Source organism: Hirundo rustica, chromosome 17 (assembly GCF_015227805.2).
Source record: "Hirundo rustica isolate bHirRus1 chromosome 17, bHirRus1.pri.v3, whole genome shotgun sequence".
Classification (NCBI taxonomy): domain Eukaryota; kingdom Metazoa; phylum Chordata; class Aves; order Passeriformes; family Hirundinidae; genus Hirundo; species Hirundo rustica.
The window spans coordinates 9,514,387-9,537,714 of NC_053466.1; the positions used below are offsets into that span (position 1 = coordinate 9,514,387).

General features: G+C 50.0%; 1 protein-coding gene across 1 annotated transcript in view; it reads left to right on the forward strand.

Annotated features, from left to right (window-relative positions):
• The window catches only part of TBX5 (T-box transcription factor 5), a 37,887-nt gene extending 16,997 nt beyond the window's left edge, over positions 1-20,890 (forward strand). The window contains exons 7-9 of the mRNA XM_040080974.2: positions 949-1,040; positions 11,200-11,426; positions 19,824-20,890. Coding sequence (XP_039936908.1) covers positions 949-1,040; positions 11,200-11,426; positions 19,824-20,401 — 897 coding nt within the window. The 3' untranslated portion in view covers positions 20,402-20,890. The remainder of the gene's footprint in view (positions 1-948; positions 1,041-11,199; positions 11,427-19,823) is intronic.
• Positions 20,891-23,328: the final 2,438 nt, after the last annotated feature.

Genomic DNA, 23,328 nt, shown 5'->3' on the forward strand with positions numbered 1-23,328 from the left:
AAGGCACCAAAACATTTGGTGCGTCAGATTCGGCATGGCAAAGTGAGTTCTTACAAATTCATGGGGCAGCTGAGGGTGCTGCTGGTCCACAATTAATATTGGCTTAAAAGACAAGCCCTGCTCACCAAAACCCTGAGGAAAAGTAGTGCAGGAGGGGATTGGACCTCTGGGAACAGCACAGTCCCTTTGGGTAAGGGCATGGTCTGTCCAGCAGCTGCTTTAAATGTTAAATGTAGATGTTTTAAGAGAGCCAGCGTTGAGTCTGAGGGGATTAATCCAGCTAAACTTTAGATTCTCAAGGTAGTGAGCAAACTGGGATTGATGGGGAGACAAAAAAAATCCTCCAGCGTTTGATGGTCACAGGTGAAGTTGTCCTCAAAGTAATTTAGGTAATTAGTCCCTGCAGTGCTGCCAGGTGTGGGGCAGAATGGCAAACGCAGGGCACCTGGAGCATATTTAGGTGGTCTGAAACAGCCAGAGGGTGAGGTTCACTGGGCTGGAGAGGGGGTGCAGGGTCTGAGAGATGAAGTTTTGGTCTTGCCTGTGTGCTGATGAGAAAATACTTGTTGGGATTTGTTCAGAGCCAACTTACATCCCTGGTCCTCTGAGCAGTGAAGCTTTTTCTGTCCCAACAGCAAAGTGAAAGTAAGAACTCTGAGAAAGCAGATTTTCTCCAGAGAAAAACGTGTGTGAGCAGTCCCACATGTTAGTTCTGGGACAAGGCTGGGAGAAGCGAGAGGCTGTTGACAGGAGATATTTCTCCTGTGGAGCATTCTAGGGAAAGGCCCATCTGGAGTGGTCAGTGCCTGAGCTGAGGGACGGCTGGAGTTCCTGCAAGCTGTATTTTCCCTCCCATCCCGCCTGCCCTGGGTTTAATAACAGCTATCCCCTCTCTCCCAGGCCATGCCTTGGACTGGCGATGACCCCGTTGCGTTTCCTCCCTTTCAGATCACCCAGCTGAAGATCGAGAACAACCCCTTCGCCAAGGGCTTCCGCGGCAGCGACGACATGGAGCTCCACAGGATGTCCAGGATGCAGAGGTAACGCGTGTCGCCCTCGTGGGGACCCTCCCAGGGCCACCAGAGCCACCTGGGCTGTGCTTGGCGCGTCCCTCGTGGCTTGGCCTGAGGCGGGACACGGCGCCGCTCCCTGCCTCGGCACTGCAGGGGTGTTCTACTTCAGGCTGTTGAAATATTCCCGGGATGTGGGGCCAAAATCCTGCACTTTCTGCTCCCAGGGGAATTCCTCAATTGCTGGGTGGCAGAGGCAGGCCCTCAGCTGAGGGGTGCTGTCTTGGCCACAGGGGCTTTGCGTTTCTCTCAATCTTTACCTTTGTACCAAGCTCTCACCTCTGAGGCTGCCCGTGGACTTAGCCTATTAAAAACTTGGACTAGCTGGGAGAAGCTCTGGCCACCAGGCTAGTGTGGAAGAATTCCCGAGTGTTCCCTTCTCCCAGGTGACAGCACTTGAGAGGCAAAGCTCCCATCCTTGTTTCGGGAGAAGTTTTTTGAAGCCCGCTCCGGCTGTCTCTGGAGATGGGGGTGGAGAGCCCTGTGCTCTGTTGCTGCTGGCTCTGGAGGGGCTTTGGCAGGAGGGGAGTGTTTGCCTGCTCCGTTCTGGATGTGCAGAGCAGGAGCAGAGGTGTGGCGGTTTCAGGCTGAAGAAGGAAAGGTTAGAAAATATTGGGATCTCCAGGGCCAGGTGGCTGAAGAGACCTTTTGGAATCTCGGTTTTGGCTGCAAGTACTTAAGCTGAAAAGCAAGCCTAAATCTTGTTTGAAAATCCTGTTTAATGTCCTTTTCTAAATGTCAGGTCCTGCTGGTAATTACCTTCATGCTTTCCCCTTCGCTTGGAGCTTTCTCCGTGTGTCAAGCTGCTTCCTGGTGCAAATGTTTTGCAGGAATGGTGCCATACCCACGATTCTGACTAAGACAGATGGAGATTCTCAACAGAGCATTCTCCAGGAGGGGAGGAGCCACTCGGATCCGAGATCCTCTGGCTCCTGCTGGAGGGACCTGCTTTGGGGCCTTCAGATGGGAGGGTTTTTCCCACTGCCCACCCAGGAGCCAGCTGTAGGTGGTCACTTCTGGTTGTTGTGGTTGATGCCCCGAGCGTGGCTCTCCGTAGCCAGGAAAGTTGTGCTGTCAGGCACCAAATAATTCCTGCAGCCCTGCAAACCCACCTCAAACCGGGCAAATGTCCTCCTGTGTACAAACATGCCCAGGCTCAGCCCCAGAAAAGCCAAGGCAGACGTATAAAAAAGGTATATGTATGTAACGCTCAGTCTGCTCCATCGAAATCATCCCCGTGGTCTCCTGAATGTGCCCTGTGTTCCCTGCCTGCCCTTTCCAGCAGATCCTGGCAGGATCTGTCAATATTTATTTATTTATGGTGGCAGTACCCCTTGAAATAGCTCCCCCCACCCCGTGCCAGCCTCCCAGCTTCTACTGGAACTTGAGTGATGATGTGTCCCCCCCACCAGTATTTTTTTTTTATTATTTTTTTTTTTTTGCTGCCAAACCACCCTTTCATTACAGCCACTGGAAAGATTTGAAGGTTTGGATTCACGGGGTTTTATTTTATTTTATTTTTTTGGAGCAGGAGGGAGGAGGTGGAACAGGGAGGACTCTTAGGAAGGGCTCGGTGCCATATGAAGAGCATGGCATCAAGCCACGCTGAGCCCGTGCTAAAAATTGATTGGCATTTTTATGCGGGGGCTGCGGTCGACGATCCGGGGAACAGAAACACTTGGAATATATAAATACACCCACTCAGGCCTGGCAGGGCTGGAAGGGTTAACATCGTTGCCTTTACTGGATAATTTCTGATGTTCATTTTAATAACTTAGCAGAGGAATGGCTGTGTGCTTTTACAAAGGTGGCATTTTTTTTAAGGGAGGGCAGGATGAGATGATTATAGTAAAATAAAGACCCATTCAAGGTTGCAAATATGTGCCCACCTTTGTGGGTTTTTTATGTAGATATATGAATATATCCAAAATTATATATGAAAATATATAAAACCATATATAAAATCAGTTATATATATAAATAAATGGTAGCTATAAAAAATAGGTTGTGTCTATGAGATAAAGAGCCATTCAGGATTGAGAATGTTGCAGAACTATGCCCTGCCTTTTGTGGGTTTATATAGATTTAACATATAAATACATATTAAAATGCAATTAAATTAATATATTTTATATTTTAATATATAAATGTATGTTTATGACGTTGTTTCCTAGTGATGGACCAGTCAGTCTATCCTGGTTTTAGGGGAGTGATGTCTATGTGTGCCCCTGGAGAATATATTGAGATGCATTTTTAGTTCTATTATTTTGTTAGGAAAAAAGTAGCTGGAAACCACCCCCCCACACACACATTTTTATAACAGTGCACAGCCTTTTGTGCCAGAAACTGCTGAGCTGACATTCACCATGGCTTTGAGTCCATCCCTCTCCATGGCTTCCTCCTTTCCAGGGCCTCCCATATTGCTGTTTTCCCCTCTTATTTCCCAGAAAAAAGAGTTTATAAGTCTGTCCAGGTAGAACTTTGTTCAGGAGTGATGTGAAGCCTTTCAGCAGCAGAGGATTTCACTGAAAAAGAGGAGCCACGAGCTCCACGAGATCCGAATTCCAGTGCGTGTTCCTTTTCCTCCCACTGCCTTTCTTCCCTGAAGCACAAGAGGTGCCTTCAGCAGCTTCTGTGGTAGGATGGACCCTCTGGTTTTTCAAAGAGGTTTTTCAAAGCTTTCAAGTCTGTGAGCTTGAGATTGAGCTTTTCACTTTATTGAATATGGCAAACCCCCCAAAAACCATTAAAAAGAAAGGAAAATGCATGGAGGGATGTGAGTTTTATTACATTTGTGGATCTGGAGCACTCTGAGGGAGCAATTCTGGTCAACCCTGTAACCAATTCTTGCCGCTCCTCTGCAGCTCCCATTGTCTGTGGTGGTTCTTGTGGGGGCTGAGGAGCTTCTGGAAGTCTGGAAGGCCATGGTTATTTTGTAATTTAATTAATTTTGTAAATTAATGCAGTTCAGCCCTCGGAGCTTCTGTTGGGAAGGCTTTTGAGGGGGATCATGATGCCATGAAATGGTGGCTCTTGGCTCCCTCGATGGGTACTCTGAGCCCTTGAAAAGTGACCAAAAAATCCAGAATGATCCCCGTGACAGGGGAGAGTGAGAGTGCAGTCTGACGCTGTGGCTGTGTTCTCTCCGTCAAGGATCACGAGCCAGTTTGCTGCCTTTGGCATTAATCCACAGCAATCTTCTTGGCTCCGAAGGAACTATTCCAAAGATTCCCATGTGTCATTGAGAACAGAGACAGGGCCAGATATAGGGGACACACAATCAGTTCCACGAGTCAGAGCCAGCGTGACAGAGATGACAGTGCATTCTGGGGTGCCAGCAGAAGAGATGGAAGAGCCTCTGGTGCTCCCTGGCATTCCCAGGTCCTGTTGGACTGATAGGCACCAGGCTGGCTCGTGCTCGTTGTTTTTAGTCTGCTGCAAACAACCTCGTTCTTGTGTCTTCTCACTGCATCTTTAATCCACTTCCATTTCCCAGGTTCTGTCACTGAAGTCTCGCAGTGTTTCTGTCTGAAACATTTTCAGTGTGAGATTTGACATTGTACCATCTGCTGCGGAGAGGATGCTTTCCTCCAGCACACATCCCCCAGGAAATTTTCCTGGTCCCGGTTGAAACTGCAGGCTTGAGATGTGTTCTGCAGAATTTGACAGCATTCAGATGAAATCCAAGAGGAAGCTGGGCAGACCTCACTTGTTCACAGCTTTTGTGAAGTGAGAAAGCCACTCAAGAAACACAGGGTAGCTGCAGTTTGTCATTGACCTTCCTTTGCGGGATCTGATTCTGAATCAGCAGGATTCCATCAGCAGAAGCTCAGCCCAGCACGAAGGGATGAGGGGCTGCCTCTGGCCCACATCCATTCTCCAGCTCCTCTTGTGTTCCTCTTACTCCAACACCTTTTTCTGGAGAAATTTATCTTTTTATTTGCCTGCTAATGAGATCTCTTGGTCTCTACCTGGTCCATTCCATTGCTGGCTCTTGGGCTGGTTGTGGTGATGGCTTTGGGCTGTGCTGCTCAGAGGAGCTGCTAACAGACCACAGGATCATCATGGAGCGGGTTGGGTGGAAGGGACCTTAAAGCCCATCTCATTCCACCCCCTGCCATGGCAGGGACACCTTCCACTGTCCCAGGCTGCTCCCAGCCCCACCCAGCCTGGCCTTGGGCACTGCCAGGGATCCAGGGACAGCTTCTCTGGACACCCTGTGCCAGGGCCTCACCACCTTCACAGGGATGGATTTTTTTTCTAATTTCCAATCTAAACCTGTTCTGTCAGTGTGAAGCCCTTTCCCCTTTTCCTGTCACTCCAGGCCTTTGTAAATTCTCTGTCCAACTTTCTTGTAGGTCACCCTGAGGCCTTCTCTTTTCAAGAGACAAATTCCAATCCCAGTTCTGTTAACCTTTCCTCCCAGCAGAGCTGCTCCACCTCTGACCATCCTGGTGCCTCCTCTGGGAGAGAGACAAATTCCAATCCCAGTTCTGTTAACCTTTCCTCCCAGCAGAGCTGCTCCACCTCTGACCATCCTGGTGCCTCCTCTGGGATGGCTCCAGCAGCTCCAGGTCCTTGCTGTGCTGGCCCAGGGCTGGGGCAGCTCTGCAGGTGGGGTCTCACCTGAGTGGGCAGAGAGGCAGAACCCTCCCTTGCCCTGCTGCCCATGATGCTGGAGAGGCAGCCCAGGACGTGGGAGGTTTTTTGGGTGCTGGGGCACGTCCTGTTCTCACCCAGCAGCACCCTCAATCCCTTCTCCCCAGGGCTCCTCCGTCATTTCATCCCCAGCCCGGATTGATCCTTATCCCAATGCAGCACCAGCACTTGGCCTTGTTCAACTGCCTGAGCTCCCTGTGCACGCACCCAATCCAGGGATTTTGGACCCCCTGGCAGGAAGGTCAGGACATTCTGTGTTGGAGGAGAACGGGGCAGTGAACAGACTCCCACACGCCTCAGTGGACATTTGGGTTTGTGTTGCTGCACATCCAGTCTCGGGTGTTACTCTCTGTGGGGCTGCTCCGCGGTCCCCACGCAGAGAGGGGTCGTGTTTAATCAGAGGCTGAGACTGCAGGAAGTACTCAGTAATTCCTCTCCTACCACCTCCTTTCCTGCTGTAGTTTATCCGCTTCCAGACAGCCTCTTGAGAGGGGTTCAACTTTATTTCAATATGCTGGAAATCAGCTGAAATGAATGCGCAATGACAATGGGGTTTGGTTTATTTATTTATTTATTTATTTTCTGGGAGATGATCTGTTTACTCCAGGCTCTTTTTAAAAAAAAAAATTTATTATTTTTTTTAAATGTATTCCTCCCCCCCGCCCTTCTTCCTTTTGTTGTGTCTGTTATGGCTGTCTTCCACTTCATCCCTCCCCCTGAGCCTCAGCAGGAAGGACAACAATTGGTGGCCTGGGAACTATAAACCCCAAAGCCACAGGGTTGTGTTTGCACATCTGGAACAGGGGGTTGATTCTGCGCTGGGTAGAGGGGACAGCACTGATAGGGTGACAAATTTTTGTCCTTTCGTTGGGACTGCCCAAGGAGGAGTTAAAATTGCCTGGAAATTTGGAAAGAGTGGAGTGGAATCCCTGTGTTTAACCTTGGCTCAGGTTAGACTGAGATTTGCTATTGTGAACGAAATTGAGGCAGTTCAGAGATTTCCAAGGCTGCTGTGAAAATATGGAAAGGAAATCCTTTCCCATGTCATGCTTCACCTTGGCCTCCAACAGATCCTTGGGATCTGATATTTAATGAGTCTTCTGAAGCCTTGTTGCCATGAGCTACAGCAGCTCTGGAAAGCCTCAAGTTATCCCAAGTTTTGTTGCAGAAATATCAGGAACATCTTCTAAAGTGACTTGTTTAGGGCCAGTAGGGGTTGAGTGCTCCAATGCAGGAGCTTCCTGATTCTAAACTGTGGAGTTTTGAAGAGGTTTTCAAGCAGGTTTTTGTCTGGCAGCTGCATTTAATATGCCTTGGCTGGTACATCAGGAAAAGTCAGGTCTGCACATGAAAATATATGGAAAATTATTTTCTTAGAGTGTAGTAATAAGCAAGAACCTGAAGTAGATGCTGCTCTGTGCATGTCTCTATTTATTATTCTCCCAGTTATTATTAATTTGCAGTGGCCAACAAGGTTTCTGGTTCTGAGACTGCAAAATCCTCCTGAATTTGCTCCTTTGAATTCTTTGCTGGCCACGAGTTTGTGGCAGAAGCGATCTTAGAAAACTCTTGAGTCTGTTGTGGTGAGAGTATCACTTGGCCAGGAGAAGGGGGAGTTGTCATGAGAGAAAATGAGACTGAGATTCCAATCCCACCTGGCAGAGGTGGGAGCTGGGATCTGGAATTGCAGGAGGGAGTCACTTGCCAGGCCGGATCTGTAGGGTGGGAGTTGTGTGATGAATTTGCAGTGGAATGTGGGTGCTGTTGGGAAAGTTCTGCAGAGCTGCTGTCCAGCCCTGTGGATTTGGGAAACCTCTGGCCAGGTGGGAGGCAAGAGCAGAGTCCAGACTTCAGCACCGATGGTCTTGGACATCATCCATGATTTCTTTTCCCAAGTTTTAAAAAAAATCACAATATTACACAGCTCCTTGTGCTGCTCCTCCCTGTCCTCCTCTGCTACTTTAATACAGGAATTAAATATTCGTTATTAGGCTCCAACAGATTTTAAACAGACCAGGGACAGGTTTTTCCTTGTAAATTCTTTTCCCAATCAACTTCTTAACAATATTTCTTTTACTTTTGCAGTTTTTAATGCAAAAATGAAAGTAGCCTATTGTCACCCCACATAAAACTAATGTTCTGGCCCAGAAGCATCAATAACCTTGTCCTTGCTATGAGGACAATTTCCTACATTGCTTGCGTCTAGCTTTAACACATTTTTTCCCCTTCTTACTTTGCTACAGGAGTTTTTTGGAAAACAGAATTTCTGGATATGACAGAAACCTTTCATCCTATTAAACTATAGCCCAGGATTACAACCACTACTTTGGGAATAGCGACTTAGAGGGGGGAAAAAAAAAATAACTTGATCCATTTTAGTTTGTCCTTCAGTCTTTAAAAATGATAGGTGTGCACTTTATATATTGAGTGGGCTCAGGAAAAAATAGAAATATTTTGAGATGATTGTTGTTTTAGAAGGTACCAAACATTTATTTCAGCTCGGCTCCTACAAGGAGGAATATGTAGAATTACAGAGATTTGTGAACTGAAAAACATCAAAGTGAAAGAAAGAGAACATTTTAGGTATTTAGTGAGAAAATACTTTTCTTCATTTCCCTCCTCCAAGAGCTGATTTTTTGGCAAAAATAGCACCCACCATGTTTTGACTGAAATGGAAATATTTCAGTCTGGAGAGAAGTTACTGCGGTACCTCCGGGAATTGCTGTTTGGAAACTTGGTGACTCCAACCTGTTCCCTCTCCTGCGTGATTCCCAGTTCCTGCTGTGTCCCCCAGAGCACCACAGTCCTCTCTTACGGCCATGGAGATCGTCATATTCCATGGGAAATGCAGTCTGGAAGGAATTTGGAACGCAACACCCCTGCGCTCTGTCACTTGGGGTGAAAGCATTGCTGTTGCAGACAAACAGCTCCTTCTTGGCCAGAAAGGAGCTGAGCTTCCCTTTGGCCACCAGGAGGAATTCCTTCACTGGAATGATGGTCAGGCACTGGAATGGGCTGCCCGCGGGGGTGGTGGAGTCTCCATCCCTGGAGGTGTCCGAGGAATGACTGGACGTGGCACTCAGCGCTCTGGTTTAGTTGGCAATGTGTTGATCGAAGGTTGGGCTCGACCTTGGAGGTCTCTTCTCATCCTTCATGATTCTAGGAGGATATTTTTTCATCAAGACATAAAGTCCCTAATCAGGTTGTTCATTCTTTCCTGCTCTCAGCTCTCTGTTGAAAGAGAGAAAAGTGCTGGTTTGGGTGAGAAGTACCTGGGGTGGGGATGGCCCCTCAGTGTTTGCGTGGGGCTTGGCACAGCGAGGGTCTGACCTTTGTGGGGTCCCACTGAGGATTCATGGTAAGAAACCCCCACGGAGATCATGTTCCAAAGAGACATTCTTTGAAAAGGGTCATGGAATCACTGAGGTTGGAAAACACCTCTGGGATTTCATCCAAGGTTTACCCACTATGGCCACATCTACCAGTGACAGGCGTGTCACGTGGCCTGGCATCGTGCCACGAGCTGTCCCTCTTCCTCCTCCACCACAGCTCCCAGGTACCCACTGGGAAACAAAACGAGGCTTTGCCATTTGGGGGGAGTTGGATGTTGGTTGATTGGATGAACCCAGCCGATCCATGCAGCCCCTCTCTCCTCAGGAAGGAGAGCTAAGGGCACACCCAGGAGTCACCTGCTGGCAGATGTTCTCCTTGGAAGGGAAACAAGGTGGGCACGCAGCTTAGGGCTGTCGTGTTGGTACAATTGTCATTGAGGATCGCGGCGTGGAGGTGGAACAGGCAGCTCAAAACGATGACCTGGGGGGCTGGGAGATCCCACAGAACCCAGAAGCTTTGAGGGTCATCCCTGAGGTTTGATGGCCACAGCTCTTGACCTCCCCCAGAATCCACCAAAGCTCCAGCTAAATCTTCTGGTGGACTTAATTGCTGGGTGTCCACAGACAGGTCCTCTGAGTCCCACCACACAGCCTGGCATCCCTGCTGCCCCGAATATCCAGTATTATATTTGATATATATCCAATATCATGAACATCCAATATGTTTCCTCCTGGTCCATCTATCTTTTGTTCCTCATGAACAGCCTGGATTTCAGTTCTGAGCAAATGCTGCTCCCAGGGGATGAAACCCCACCTTTGGAACAGGCTTTCCTTGGCAAGCCCCCAGTTCCCGGGGTTGGGAAAACTTTCATGGCCCAACCAGAGCCACATTTCTTTGGGTTTTAGCTCCTGGGTGAATTTCCCTACCATTCCAGCTCGGTTGCTGATGTTTCTGGCAGCCACCACCGCAGTGGTTGGGATGAAAGCTCCCTGCTGGGGTAGGTTATATGATTGCTATTGTTAAATTTTGTAAATAAGTTCTGAGTTCCACGGTGATTGGTCTTCCCTGAGGGGTGTCACTGAAGGTTTAGGGCTCCTCCTCTGCATGGAACTGGCCAGGTGAGCCTGGGGATGGCATTTAAGGAGCTGTCCTTGCTCCAGCACGATGATTTTGGACAGGTCAGGGGGGTACCCCAAAGCCAGCCTGGTCCAATGGTTACAGACTCAGAGGAGAAAACTTGTGTTGGAATCCACACTTTGTGGCTGCTCTGAGCCTGGGGACACTTTGGGGTGCTGTACTACCTGATCTTTATGCATTTTAACAAGTCTTTGGGTCCAGGAGGAGACTTTTGCCTCACCTGAAGGGCCTGAGACCCCCTATTCAGCTTCAGCTCTCCCTGCAGAGCAGGAATCATCTTTGTGGTTGCCACATTGCCAATGTGTTTGGAGAAACTTCTCCAAAAAACACCATAGGGTCTTTGAGGAGAGGGGATTTCCAGCCCGTGTCAGCAAAGTGTCCCGGCTTCAAACCAGATTTGGGGCAAGGGAACGACCCAGGCTTTCCTTCCCATCCTGGCTCTGCTGAGGCTCTGGAGTGCATCAAATCTCGGTGATTTATTTATTTCTCTATTCTGAGCTTGGTCTGTGGGGCAAGGATCCCCCATCCAGGACAAACAGGCTGACAGACTCCAGGCAAAAGGAATGAGGACAACTCCTATAAGGGAAAAACAAGTAGAGCTAAATATTTAATTAATTTCCAAGTCAGCTTGGCAGTAATGATGTTTTTATTTACATGCATGTGCATATTGCAAATACATTACAAACAGTATACAGCCTATAAATGCTACAATATGTAAAAGAAATCTTGTTTATTTTGCTGAAACTATTTTATGGGTGGGTATAAAATAATGGTGGTGGAAAAGGCATTAATTTAAGGGGACCAAAGGAAAGGGAATAATGAATTCTGCATGGACAAAGTGTGTCAGGGCTGCAGCCTCCTGGGAGGGATATCTCCATTTCCCTGAAAGCCTAAACAAACTCCACGACACTAATGTGCTGCCTTCATTTATTAACCCTCTGATCTATTTATTAATTGATTGCTTTGCTGACTTGTTTCCCTTCTGTTTCTCTGCCTGTAGTAAAGAGTACCCGGTTGTTCCCAGGAGCACAGTGAGACAAAAAGTGTCCTCGAACCACAGCCCCTTCAGCGGCGAGACCAGGGTCCTTTCTGCCTCCTCCAACCTGGGCTCCCAGTACCAGTGTGAGAACGGGGTGTCCAGCACCTCCCAGGACCTGCTGCCTCCTGCCAACCCCTACCCCATCTCCCAGGAGCACGGCCAGATCTACCACTGCACCAAGAGAAAAGGTCAGAGCTCGGCTGCTCCCCGTGTTGTGTTTTCCCCCTCCTAACGTGACTGTCAGCATTGTTTCCTGATGTTCCCCCTTGGACAGCTCCAAGGATAATGGCCCTTGTGGACAGAAAAACATCAAAGTGAAAGAAAGAGTATATTTTAGATAGTCAGTGAGAAAATACTTTTCTTTGTCTCCCTCCTCCAACAGTTGTTTTTTTGGCTAAAATAGCACACAACACGTGATGCTGGAGGATGAGCGAGGCATGAGGGTTGTGGGAAGCTCCCCCAGGCTGGGCTGGGAAACTCTAAAATCCCATTTCTGCTGGGTTGGGAATGAGCTCTTTGGAGGGCTGGCAGTGCCTTTCACCCACCGTGAATCCACATTTGGAAAGATAGCTGGTGCTGGAGATAAAGATGACTTATCTGCAGCCCCTCAGACAGGGTTAATCTCCAAGTGGAGATACCTTGACAGTTTGCATTTTGCCCAGTTTTCAGCTCCAGGCTGTCTCACAGCTGGGAGACAGTTTTCTGTCTGCAGAAATGCTCGGGCTAATGAAGGGTGCCTGGGATTGAAACCCATGATATCCATGTTCTTTCCCTTCTGCTTCCACTGACTTGCTTTGACAGAGCTTTAGGAATCAAGCTGAGAGGGCTTTCCACCGACTGCTCAGCTCGTCCTGGCGTGAAGAGCCCCCTGATAGCCATGGGATAATTGTTTTGGGCAGGAGCGAGGGGTTTGTGGGCTCTGCCCTCTTCTCCCAAAGCAACGGGAATGCTCCAATGCAGCACCGCTTGTAGGACTGAGAGAACAAAAGTTTTAGATCAGTTTTACTTGGAAAAAAGTAGGGGATTTCTAGGGCTGGATGCAAGAAGGGGTGGGCAGGGGCTGGTTTCTGCCAAGCCTGTTGCCTTTCTCGGGATTTACTCTATGGAAAAGCTACCGGAAAGCAGCAAGCACCACGGCATTGAGTGCAGCAGGAATTTCTCCCCACAGCAGATCCCTTCCCGCTTCCCTGCACGGCCCTATCAGTCAGACACATGTCATTATTTTTAGCAACATAACCCCTGGAGCACTGGGATGTGCAGACACACAGTCTAAGGTAGGGAAGTGCTGGCAGAGGAGGCAAGAGGGCAGTGGAAATCTCTCCCACGTCCTTGGTGAATCCCCCGGATATTGCAGGAGCATGTGGGTTGTGTGCAGGCATGCAAAGGAAAATAACCTGAGACATCCTAATATTTTCCTGAGATTGAGGTAAACAGTGGAGAACAGGTGGCATTTTCTGTCCCCTCCAGCTGGCCAGGTGGCTGTGCTCATGTAGGATGTGTCAGAGCAGGGATTGGAAATGGGGGTGCTGGCTGTGAGGCAGGGAATAAGGAGATGCCCAAAGTGTCCCCCAGGGCAGAGGTGGGGTGCGCGGCGTGTTTTACCCCCGTGCTGCTGTGGGTGTGAGGTGCTGGTGATGGAAGGTCCCAGCCTGTGATCCCTCCTCAGCGCTGGGAGCTACAGCTCCTCCGTCCTGGGAGCTGTGCTCTCACCTCTCCTCTTCCCCCTTTTCCAGAGCTAACTGAAACAAGCCGGCCCAAATGGCAACCAGGCCTTGGGACAACCCCCGACTGCTGCGTGTCCCTGCCCCGCGGGGCAATTCATCATTCTCCTCCGCATTGTAACGCGATAAGGAATCAGCAGAGGTTTCCTTCCAGTTTTGGGATTCCCGCTAAGTGGTGTCTCCATGGGTGGTTTCCCTCAATCCCCCAATTATCTCACTTCCTCTTATTGTCACAAAAGACACGGCTATCTGCCCTGGAATAAAGCTCCCCGGCCCCTCTTGGCCTGCGTGGCCCTGGCCGCGGCGCAGGGGACGGGCCGAGGGAGCCTGGTCTGCAGGGCCCATGGCCCCTCCTTATCTCTGCCGTGGCTTGAGTGGCACAAGCAGTTAAGGGCCTTTTATCAAAGCCGCCAAACGCTTTAATCAAAGAGGAGCGGCGTCCTGCCCGATACCACCGGCTTCTTCCGCGAGGTTGGGGTGTCCCGGCAGCCTGAGCCTCCGCTCTCCTCCCTGCGCCTTTTTCTCTCCCCTCCCCGCGCCTTTGGTAAATCGAAAACAGCCACCAGGGTTTAGAGGAAAGAAACACAAAGTTAATGGGAACCAGAGAGCCAGCCTGAGCTGCCAAGCAGCTCTTTGCGAAGTGAAATTAATTAAAAGGGGGAAAAAAAAAATTTCGCTAGAGATGAGCGAATCGGGTCGGATAAATCGGAGCGTGATCCATGGTTTCTTGTCGCTGAGCATGGAACTTCCCTCCAGCACCAGCAAGGGTCTTTGTTGGACATGGGGAAATAATCCTATGTGTGATATTCCTCTTTTTTTTGCTGTCCCAGCCTCTCATTTCTGAGTCTTCCCTCATAGTTCTCCTGCTTTCCTACATTTCTGCTTAACAGTTATCAAGCCTCACCACCTCAGAAAACTCAAAAGCAAGTGTTTGTTCGCCCCTACTGTCCCTCTGTCCATTTTCTGGACTGGAAATCTTATTGATTGTATTGGATTATCGACTCCCCAAGCACTGACTCCTCCTCAGGCAGTTTAGGATTTATCTCAAGCGGATTATTTCCTTTCCCAAGGCTGTGGTTACGGGTAAGTGCTCTCAGGGGCAGAGGACAGTTCGGCTGAGTTTGAGACCAGCTGCGGTCTGCATCTTCTGGGGTGAATTCCACCACTCTTTTACAAGCCTGTCTCCTTGCAACTTTGACATCTCCTGATGTTTCTCTGCATCCTTCTCGATCAGAGCCAAGCCTTGGCTTAGGCTCAGCTGGGGACAGGTCTGTGTTCACCCAACTCAAAGGAACCTTGTTCGACTTCTGCTTTCCTGGTGACCTAAAACAGGGATTATTCTCTGTGGTTGGCAGTGTTGTTCTTAGCTGTCAAGGCAAGATGGATTCACTGTGGGGATCTGATATGGAATTACATTAGGGGGGGAGCAGCAGGGCTGCCAGGGGATGTTATCTCCCCTGCTTCAGGGAGGTGATGCTCTCCTGGCTGAGGAAGGAAGGAAGGACACATCCCAGAGCTCCTAATCTGGCAATTCCTGGTGTGCAGGTGGGAGGGCAGGGTCACAGCATTGGGAGTGACCCCGCTGTGCTGCAATGGGGTCGCTGGTCCAGGAATGGGGAATGGCAAGGATCATCCCGCCTTGTGTCTCACTCCACACTGGGATTGCTGATGGCACGTGGCAAAGTCACTGGTCTTGAGAGCTGAACTTCCTCCAGCCCTGTATCTCATCAAGGAATGGCCTCAGCTCTTGGTGGGGATTTTTAGGCTGACACAAAGAGCAGTTGGAGCTTTGTCTTTTTTCTGGTTGCTCTCCACCTCTCCCTCTCCCATTGTTGTGCTTGGAGAAGCCCAAAAGGCCTCACCAGCAGGCAGTTCGCCTTGTGTCTTTCACTTAGCCCCACGTCTCAGTTAGGATACTGGGCCTTGTTTTCCCTTGTATTATCTTTCCTCTCAGATATCCTGTGGACTAAACAGCCATCCCTCTAAACCTCTGCTCCCTCCCAGCCTTACACAATCCCAACCACTTGGCAGATTTCTGGGATGCTTGCGATGCTGAACAGGAGGCAACTGGAACAGCCTCTCCCTGGGGAGGTTATAAAAGTTGTCAAGTTGGCACTCTGAGGGAGAAGAGGGATGTGGCAGAATCCACTGGCTCCAACCAGCAAGGACCGTGTCCTTCAGCCCCTGAACTTGGACATAACCCTGGGGAAGGATTTCTCTTTCATCTCCTTCCTGCTCCGATGAGGTCGGTGCTGGTACAGCAATGCCTTTCCACATTCTCCTCAGGAACTGCACTGTCTGTGTGGACAGGCCTCTGTTGACTGAACCAACTTCTCCCACATCCCACCCAAAGAATCTGTAGGACAAAAAAAATCCAGGGACAGGACGTCCTGTCTCCCTTGGAGAACACGCTGCTCATCTTGCTGATGTCTGGAGGTGCGATGGGCTGGCCAAGGCTTGGGCTGTGCTGCAGCTGGAGAGGTGCAGGGGAGGGCAGAGCAGGGTGGCGGTGGGACACTGGGGATGAGGAAGGGACTCCCTGCGTGGGGAGGAGGTGTTCAGGGAGCTGGGGTGCACCCAGCTCTTGCTGTGCAGCCACACTCTTGTGGCATTGTAGTTTCATATCCCTGATGAGGAAAGGCTGAGGGAGCTGGGCCAGCCTTGACTGAGAGGGGACCCCGTAGGTGTCTGTTGGTCTGCAGGGTGGTCCAGGGGATGGACCAGGATCTGCTCTGTGGTGTCCAGCAACAGCACAACAGGCAGGAACTGATGCTTGGGAGATTCCACCTGAACACAAGGAAGGATTTCTTTCCTGTGGCCAAGCACCAGTCAGGCTGCCCAGGAGGGTGTGGAGTCTCCTCACTAGAGATATTCCAGAATTTTCTGGACACAATTCTGTGCCCTGTGCTCTGGGATGGCCCTGCTGGAGCAGGGAGTTTGGAGCAGACACCCCACTGTGCTCCCTTCCATCCTGACCCATTCTCTGACCCCCCTGTCCTGTCAGAGGTGCCTCCTGTGCCTCTGCAGCGAGTGCTGGCAGCTTGCTGCCTCTGGAGAAGATTCCAGCTTTTGGGAGTTGGATTGTCCCTGTCCCACAACCAACCCCGTGGTGTTCAGTACAACACAGCCGTATCACAAGGTGTGCAATCTCTGGAACGACTGGTGTGTCTCAGGTTCCTAGGATTTAGGACTTATTTGCCCTTTAGAGATGTTCATTATGATCAAATCTGCCTCGTTCTTTGCTCCTTGGACAACCTTTGTCACTCTTGCACCCTGGCTCTTCAGGCTCATGCCAGCTCCATGCTGGAATCCAGACTGGATAAAACAACAGTCAGTGGTAATCACTCATTGTGTGTCCCTCACAAAGCCAGGATGAACCTCCTGTAACACCCTGGAAGTGTGGGTGAGCTCTGAAAACCAAATGAGTTGTGTCCCATTCTTCATTGTCTTCCATCCTGGGGGGCTGAGTGTCATGTATAAGGCAGGAGCTCTCCTGATTTACACCAGCGGGGAGAGGGAGGCCCAGTGCACCCTGAAGCCCAAAGGCTTTCCATGTTTGCATTTCGTTCTACGTGGCCCGAATCTTGGAATTGGGAAAATTCCGTTTAAAAAGCCATTTGCGTGGTATTTACAACCCAGCTGGAAGTAGTAAATACCGGAAATCTTGGAAGCGCTCACGCTCTCGCTCAAGCTCCTTCATTAGATAGATCATCAAATTCCTTGTGAGGGAGCCAGTTTCCACCCCATTCTCCAGGCTCCGCTTTCCTTGGATTGGCTTCGGAGCAGCTTCTCCCTGGCGCTGGCAGCTCCCCCCGCTTGGCAGCTCCTCCTGCTTTTTGAGGTTTGTGCAGCATCGAGGGGCTGCTCCCTAGAGCTGATCACCACCCCTGGCTTCCAAGAACAGCAACAACAGCGGGGGATGGCTGGGGTATCTCCCAGGACAGCCAACAACTCCTCCGAGGGCTCGGGGGCACCTGGAAAAGGACAAGGAGCTGCTATCAGGGAACAAACATCAGGAGTCAAACCCTGAGCAGGCAGCTCCGTATCTCCCATGTCCTGCTTACATTGATAGAGGAGTTAAGAGGACCTTCAGGGACAGGATTATGGCCTTGGGCTGTGCTGCCCAGGCTCCAGAGGCCACGAGGATGAATTGAAACTGCAGCCTTTGGCGTTGCATTGGTGACCTGTTTGTCTTGTGCTCCTTTTGTCATTGAAGGTGGTGTCCCTTTCCACCATAAAGCTGCTCCACACACCCCGGGGATGCCCTCCAGCTGCTCTGTGCTGGCTCTGATCTCCTCTGTGAGGGGCAGTGGGACAAGACCAGAGAGCCTGGGCAGCTGTAAATCCCTCAGGCAGCACTGGCTGGGGCTCTCTGGTCTGCACCATCCCACATCAGGATGCATGTGGACCATTCTCTTTCCTCTCTAGCCCCTTGAGTCTCCGTAGATGGGAAAATCACTGGGAAGTGGGGCAGGAGGACAGGCAGAAACTGTTAGGGCAGGCTGGAATCTTTTGTTTGTACCTAGGTCCTGTTTGGAGATGGGAACAAGGTCCTTACACACCTTAAAATCCCTTTACATATAAAACATCAGCGAACCTGGTTCAGGAGGGACCAGCAGAGTGATCCTGAGATCTTACAGAAGGACAGAGGGCACGTATGGGGTTTCCACTGAAATCCTGGTTGGCTTTGTTTTTTCCTCTTCACCTGTGATGGATTCTGGAAGTGGTTCTGTGACGCTGTGGCTCTGCCCAGCTGGGCTGTGGCGGGCAGTGAAATGTCCGGGCTAAATGGAAAAATCAGCAAGCTCAGGTTTAAGTCAGGCAGTTTCACACCACGGAAAAACAGAGTTTGACTGGTTTGTGTTGTATATTTAAAAAAATCAAAATAAAATAAACAGTCAAACCCCAAGCCAATGATTTCTGGTGCCAGCAGAGTGATGCGGTTTAATGCTGAAAACTTTATTAGCAGAACAATGCTGCATTTTACAAGACATTGTTTTTCCACCCCAGTGTTCTTATTACTCAGCGGTGGGTCAGGAATCCAAACTTTTTACACTGTCCATAAAAGCTCCAGCTCTGGCTGTTCCTCCTCCTGTCATGGAGCTGGGATCAGGAGAGAGGTTAGACCTGTGCCTCCAGCTTTTGGCTTTCAGGGGACTCCGTCCTTTCCCCTGCTCCTACAGAAACTGGACCTGAGCTGGGTGAAGGAGGATCACACATTCCTGCATCTCCCTGCTCATTGTTTCAGCTGGTTTTAAAAATGGGGTGGAATTGCTCATTTATCTCATCCTGCTTTCCACCCCAATTCACAGGGAAGGCAGAGGAGAAACTTGATTATCAGGGCACTGCACTGCTGAGGTGAAGGAGCCAGGCTTTGATGTTGTCAGGAAGAAGGAAATGGGACTGTGGCTTTGCAGCTGAATTTGTGCTATTACAGAGCCAAAGGCCCCTGTGGGGAATGTCCCCACCATGTCCCTCAGTACCTGCTCCTTGTGGGACTGTTGGATCAAGATGAACAGCAGTAGTTGTTGGAAAACCCCTGGGTGGGAAAAAGGGGTTATTTTTCATGAAAAGAGGGCGCAGCTTCCAGGAGAGCCCTCATGGCTGTTTGGAGCAATAAGGATTACATGTATGGGTGTGTTTAGAGGAAACAAAAGATGCCTGCACTGCCCACCTGCCCCTCCTGGAGGTGTGACACGAGCATTCCCCTCGGAGCATTCCCTCTTGTGGGGCAGATGCTCTCAGTCCTCCTTTCTGTGCAACTGGTTGGGGTTTGTTTCCCCACTGCATTTTGGGGGTGAAAAAAAATTACAGCTCAAACCATGTTGGTTGAGAAAAATTGTAAAGGGAAACTCATTCCAAATTTCTTTCAAATCTGACCCCTGTTCAAAGGGTGCAGCCAGGAGAGCTCTAACCAAGTGGGATGTTTTCCTGCCTGCACCAGAAATCTTATTTTTGAAGCAGCAGCAAAGTTAATCCATGTCAGAACAGCTCCCCTTCCCTTGCCACGCTGTCCTTAAAATCTCTTGGTGGAATGCTCATCCCTGGGAATTTTGCCATCCATTCCAGTGGAGCTGGATTTCATTTGGTGACCCTGTGAATGAATAAATAACTGCACATTCATTTATTCATTTGGCCTCACCCTGGAGATTTCACCTAAATTGTTTATCTCCTTCCTTCTGCTGGCTTGGGATGCTGCAGGAAACAAAGGGCTCTGCAAGATGTGCCTTGTTGTTTCTAGCTGTGAAATTTACTTTTCTCCTTTGTTCCCTTGGCTCCAGCACACGGCCCTGTGTGGATTTATGTGCCCAGCTGCCTTGGCACAGCTGAAGGCCGGGGCTGTCAAACTCCAAATCTGATTGTCCCAACTGTGCCGTCGCTGGTGCTCTCTTGGGAGGCTTTTTATTGTGATCTCCTTTTTTTGTCTCTTTTCATCATGGGAATGTTTTTTTGTAAAGGATTTGAGTTGACAGCATCAGCTCTGAGCCTCCTGCAGGGGAGTGGGGACCCTGGTAGGTGCAGAGGTCACAGGCAGATGTTATTCCTCAGGTAAAAGCGGCAGCAGGAAGGGGATGGGGAGCATGTGGGGGGATCACCAAGCAAGATAAACCTCAGGATCCCTCCAGCATCTCGATTTTCCTCCCAGAGCTGCCCGGCTAATCCCTTCCCCTGCTCCAGCAGAGAGGGCCAAGTATAAGGCTCAGTTTCCAGGGGATGGATTGAGATCAGTTCCAGGGCAATGACAGGGATTTACACCGAGGGAAGTGTCAGATCTCCCTCGGTAAAACCAGCAGCGCAGAGGGGGCCGTTCAGCTGCCGGGCGCATTATCGTTGGTGGCTACCGGCGCTTTTCTCTCCCAACAGATGAGGAATGTTCCACCACCGAGCATCCCTACAAGAAGCCCTACATGGAAACCTCTCCAGCAGACGAGGACCCTTTCTACAGGTCCAGCTACCCGCAGCAGCAGGGACTGAACACGTCGTACAGGACTGAGTCGGCGCAGCGCCAGGCCTGCATGTACGCCAGCTCGGCGCCGCCCACGGAGCCCGTGCCCAGCCTGGAGGACATCAGCTGTAACACGTGGCCCAGCGTGCCCTCGTACAGCAGTTGCACAGTGTCTGCCATGCAGCCCATGGACAGGTTACCCTACCAGCATTTCTCCGCCCACTTCACCTCGGGGCCGCTCATGCCCCGCCTGGGCAGCGTGGCCAACCACACGTCGCCCCAAATCGCCGACACCCACAGCATGTTCCAGCACCAAAGCTCTCACCAGCCCATCGTGAGGCAGTGTGGACCTCAAACGGGCATCCAGTCCCCTCCCAGCAGCCTCCAGCCGGCGGAATTCCTGTATTCCCACGGCGTGCCTCGAACCCTGTCGCCCCACCAGTACCACTCAGTGCACGGCGTGGGGATGGTGCCAGAGTGGAGCGAGAACAGCTAACCAGGGGGGCAGGGAAGCGCCAGAGCCATGGGGAATTCCGAGGAAACGGGAGAAGGAAAAGGAAAATAACCCCCCTGTTGATAACAAAGCGTTTTTGCGAGACTCCTTGAAGCGAATGTTCACCGCTAGCACTCGAGAGGGACGGACACTGACTGAAACCACGGCTGGAAGTCATCGGCCTCGGTGTGACTTGCCCTGACCCCCCTTTTGTTTTCTTTGGTTTCAAAAGAAAAGCCAACAGCCCAGCACACTTCTGTCCCTCCACGGTCCCACCCAGTTTGTGTTGCTGCCACCACCCTCGTCCCCCCCCTGCCCTTCTGCTCTTTTTTCTTCTCCAAGGGACACCAAACTCCTGCTGCCTTTCTCACCACGGTCAGAATGCTTGAACGAGAACAATTAGGATGTTACTTCTTTTTTTTTTTTTTTTTTTTTTTTTGGTGGTGTTGATGTTGACAATGTTATATAATAAATAATAATATATATTTTTTTCTTTCCTTTTTCTCAGAAAAAAAAAAAAAAGAAAAAGAAAAAGACACCGGCCCTTTATACCAAGGGTGGATTTTGGAGTGGTGTTGTTTCATTTTTGTTTTTTTTCATTAGTGTTATCTTTTCTTTTCAACAGAAGGAGGTACTGAGAACCCCCAAATAAATAAATCCAGTACCTACCGCACTCAGGCATTGTACCAAGAGTGAAATTACTCCCACAGGGAGCTGTGTTTCCTTACAAATTCCCCAAAATTCTCTCCAGGAACCATTCCATAAACCATCCCCTCATCTCCTTTTCCACTTGTAATTCTCTCACTCCTCTTCCCTTCCCATCTCCTGGTCCTTCCCGGTCCCTCAGCCGTCTCTGACGGAAGCGTGGGGTTATTTCCAAGCTTGCAAACATCCCCAGCTTGAGTCCTGCTGGATTTTTAGCAGCGTGCGGAAAGCCAGGCTCTGAGCCAGCTGCCACAGGGGGAGAGGGGGGAGAGGATGCAGACACTGAAGGGAAAATGTTTGCTCACCAAAATGATGATGACGCTTGTTTGCAATCCCGGGCTTTCATTTTCTCCCGTGTTCCTTCGCTTCCTCTCCAAAAGAAAGAGAAAGGAAAAAAAAAAAAAAAAAAACAAACCACAAAGGGATATCAGTCTGGGTGCGTGAAGTGAGATATTAAATAAATGTGTTTAAAAGGGGCAGAAAGTGATCACGAAAGGCTGGGAGTGGTGGAGGCAAAAAGAGAAGGAAAAGCAAATATGTGCAAGGAAAAATGTCTACTGCAGAATATTTCAGGTGTAAAATTTCCTGGTCCTATTTATTTATACGTGGGAGTTCCAACAACTCCAAGGATGTCACAAAAGCAGCTGATTCCAAGAGGTTCAAATTTTTATTGAAATGGAAGTTTGCTTTCTTTTCTTCTTTTTTTTTTTTTTTTTCCTCTCCAAGCTGTGCACACTCTATATAATTTACATATATTTTTAATTAAAAGTAATTCTAATTAACTGAAGAGGTATAACTGCGTGTCAGCCACTGGGAACGTGGGTGGGAATGTGTGGGAATTCTGATGTGGGAGGGGATATAAACAAATATATAAAAAAGCCATGGAGCTAAGGGAAAAAAAAATCCCTACCTAGCTCTGATCTCTCATTTTTGTGTTCCAATTTATGGCTGATAAATACCACACACTCTCAATGGCAAGGGAGCGCCCGCCTATTTTTAATGTATTTTTGGGGTTGGGGTGGTTTTACTCGATTTTTTTTTTTTTTTTCCCCTTCTACTTGATGCCTACAACTGAATTTTTTATTCATTTTTGCTGCAGCAGAGGAGGTGCAACATCACAGGGATGGGCTGAGCTTGAGCTGAGTTTGGGGCCGTGGCACAGCTGCCTGGCTCCCCCAGGGCCGTGCTCTCCTGGCGTCACTTTCCCATCGAGGCAGATTTAAAAGTGACCTTGGTGGGTGCTGGGGTGGCATTGGGAGGCCCCAGTGAGGTGGAACTCCACCCTGTTCCCAGGGAAGAGAGGTTGGTGGGAAGTGTTGGGCCTAGGGGATGTGTGGCGTTGTGTCCCAGCCTCGGTGAAGGAGGGGAGCTGGAAACCAGGTGGGAAAATCAGCCACAGAGCAACGGAGAGGTGGCAGTTGGGAAGCCCAAGAGAAAGGTTGGCTCTGCGGGGCTGCCGAGGCAGGATCACCTCAGGAAGAGCACGGAGGGAGCCAAGGAGGTGTCCCCAGCCTGTCCCACACGGCAGGGACACCGAGGGACGCCCTGCAAAGGCACAGGAAGGATCACTAGGGCCACTCCACAGAGATATTCCCACCTTGGGATGTGGGGCACGGGGCCTTCCGGGCCTCTCCCAGCACTGCCTCCGATAAAACTTTCTTCTTTGGGATGTCTGCTTTTACTGCCTCACGCTTACAAAACATTTCGTGATTCACAGCCAAAATGTGATGCCGGAGCTCACTCTGGGCATCAACAACGTTTGTGGGCAGAAGGAGACGCGGGCACCGCATGTGGGGCAGGGCTGGGACCTCAATTCTTGTACAGCTTTTTGTCTGCATGGAGCCACCCCCAGGGAGCCACCCAAACGTTGCATTAAATCACACAGAACATGCAGCGCTCCGAGATTGATGAGTACATTGCATTCTGAGTTAAAGGAGCACAACAATTACACTCTGTTTAGCTGTCATCCGCGTTGTGCTTTCCCAGCTTCGTTATCCCACTGTCACAATCCAACCCCCGGCGGGTGATTCCCACGTAATTACGTGGGCAGTGGTTACCCTGTGAGTAAAGAGGTCTCCCCAGAAACGCCTGCCAGGCAGCTCAAAGAGGATTAAGGAAAACTAAACTCCCACGGAAAATTACTTCTTAAGCGTTGGGAGGGAAGCCTCAAGCTTCCAACTCCTCCCATTTCCTCAGAGCTCCTCGGGTTTGGTTTTTGGCTCTTT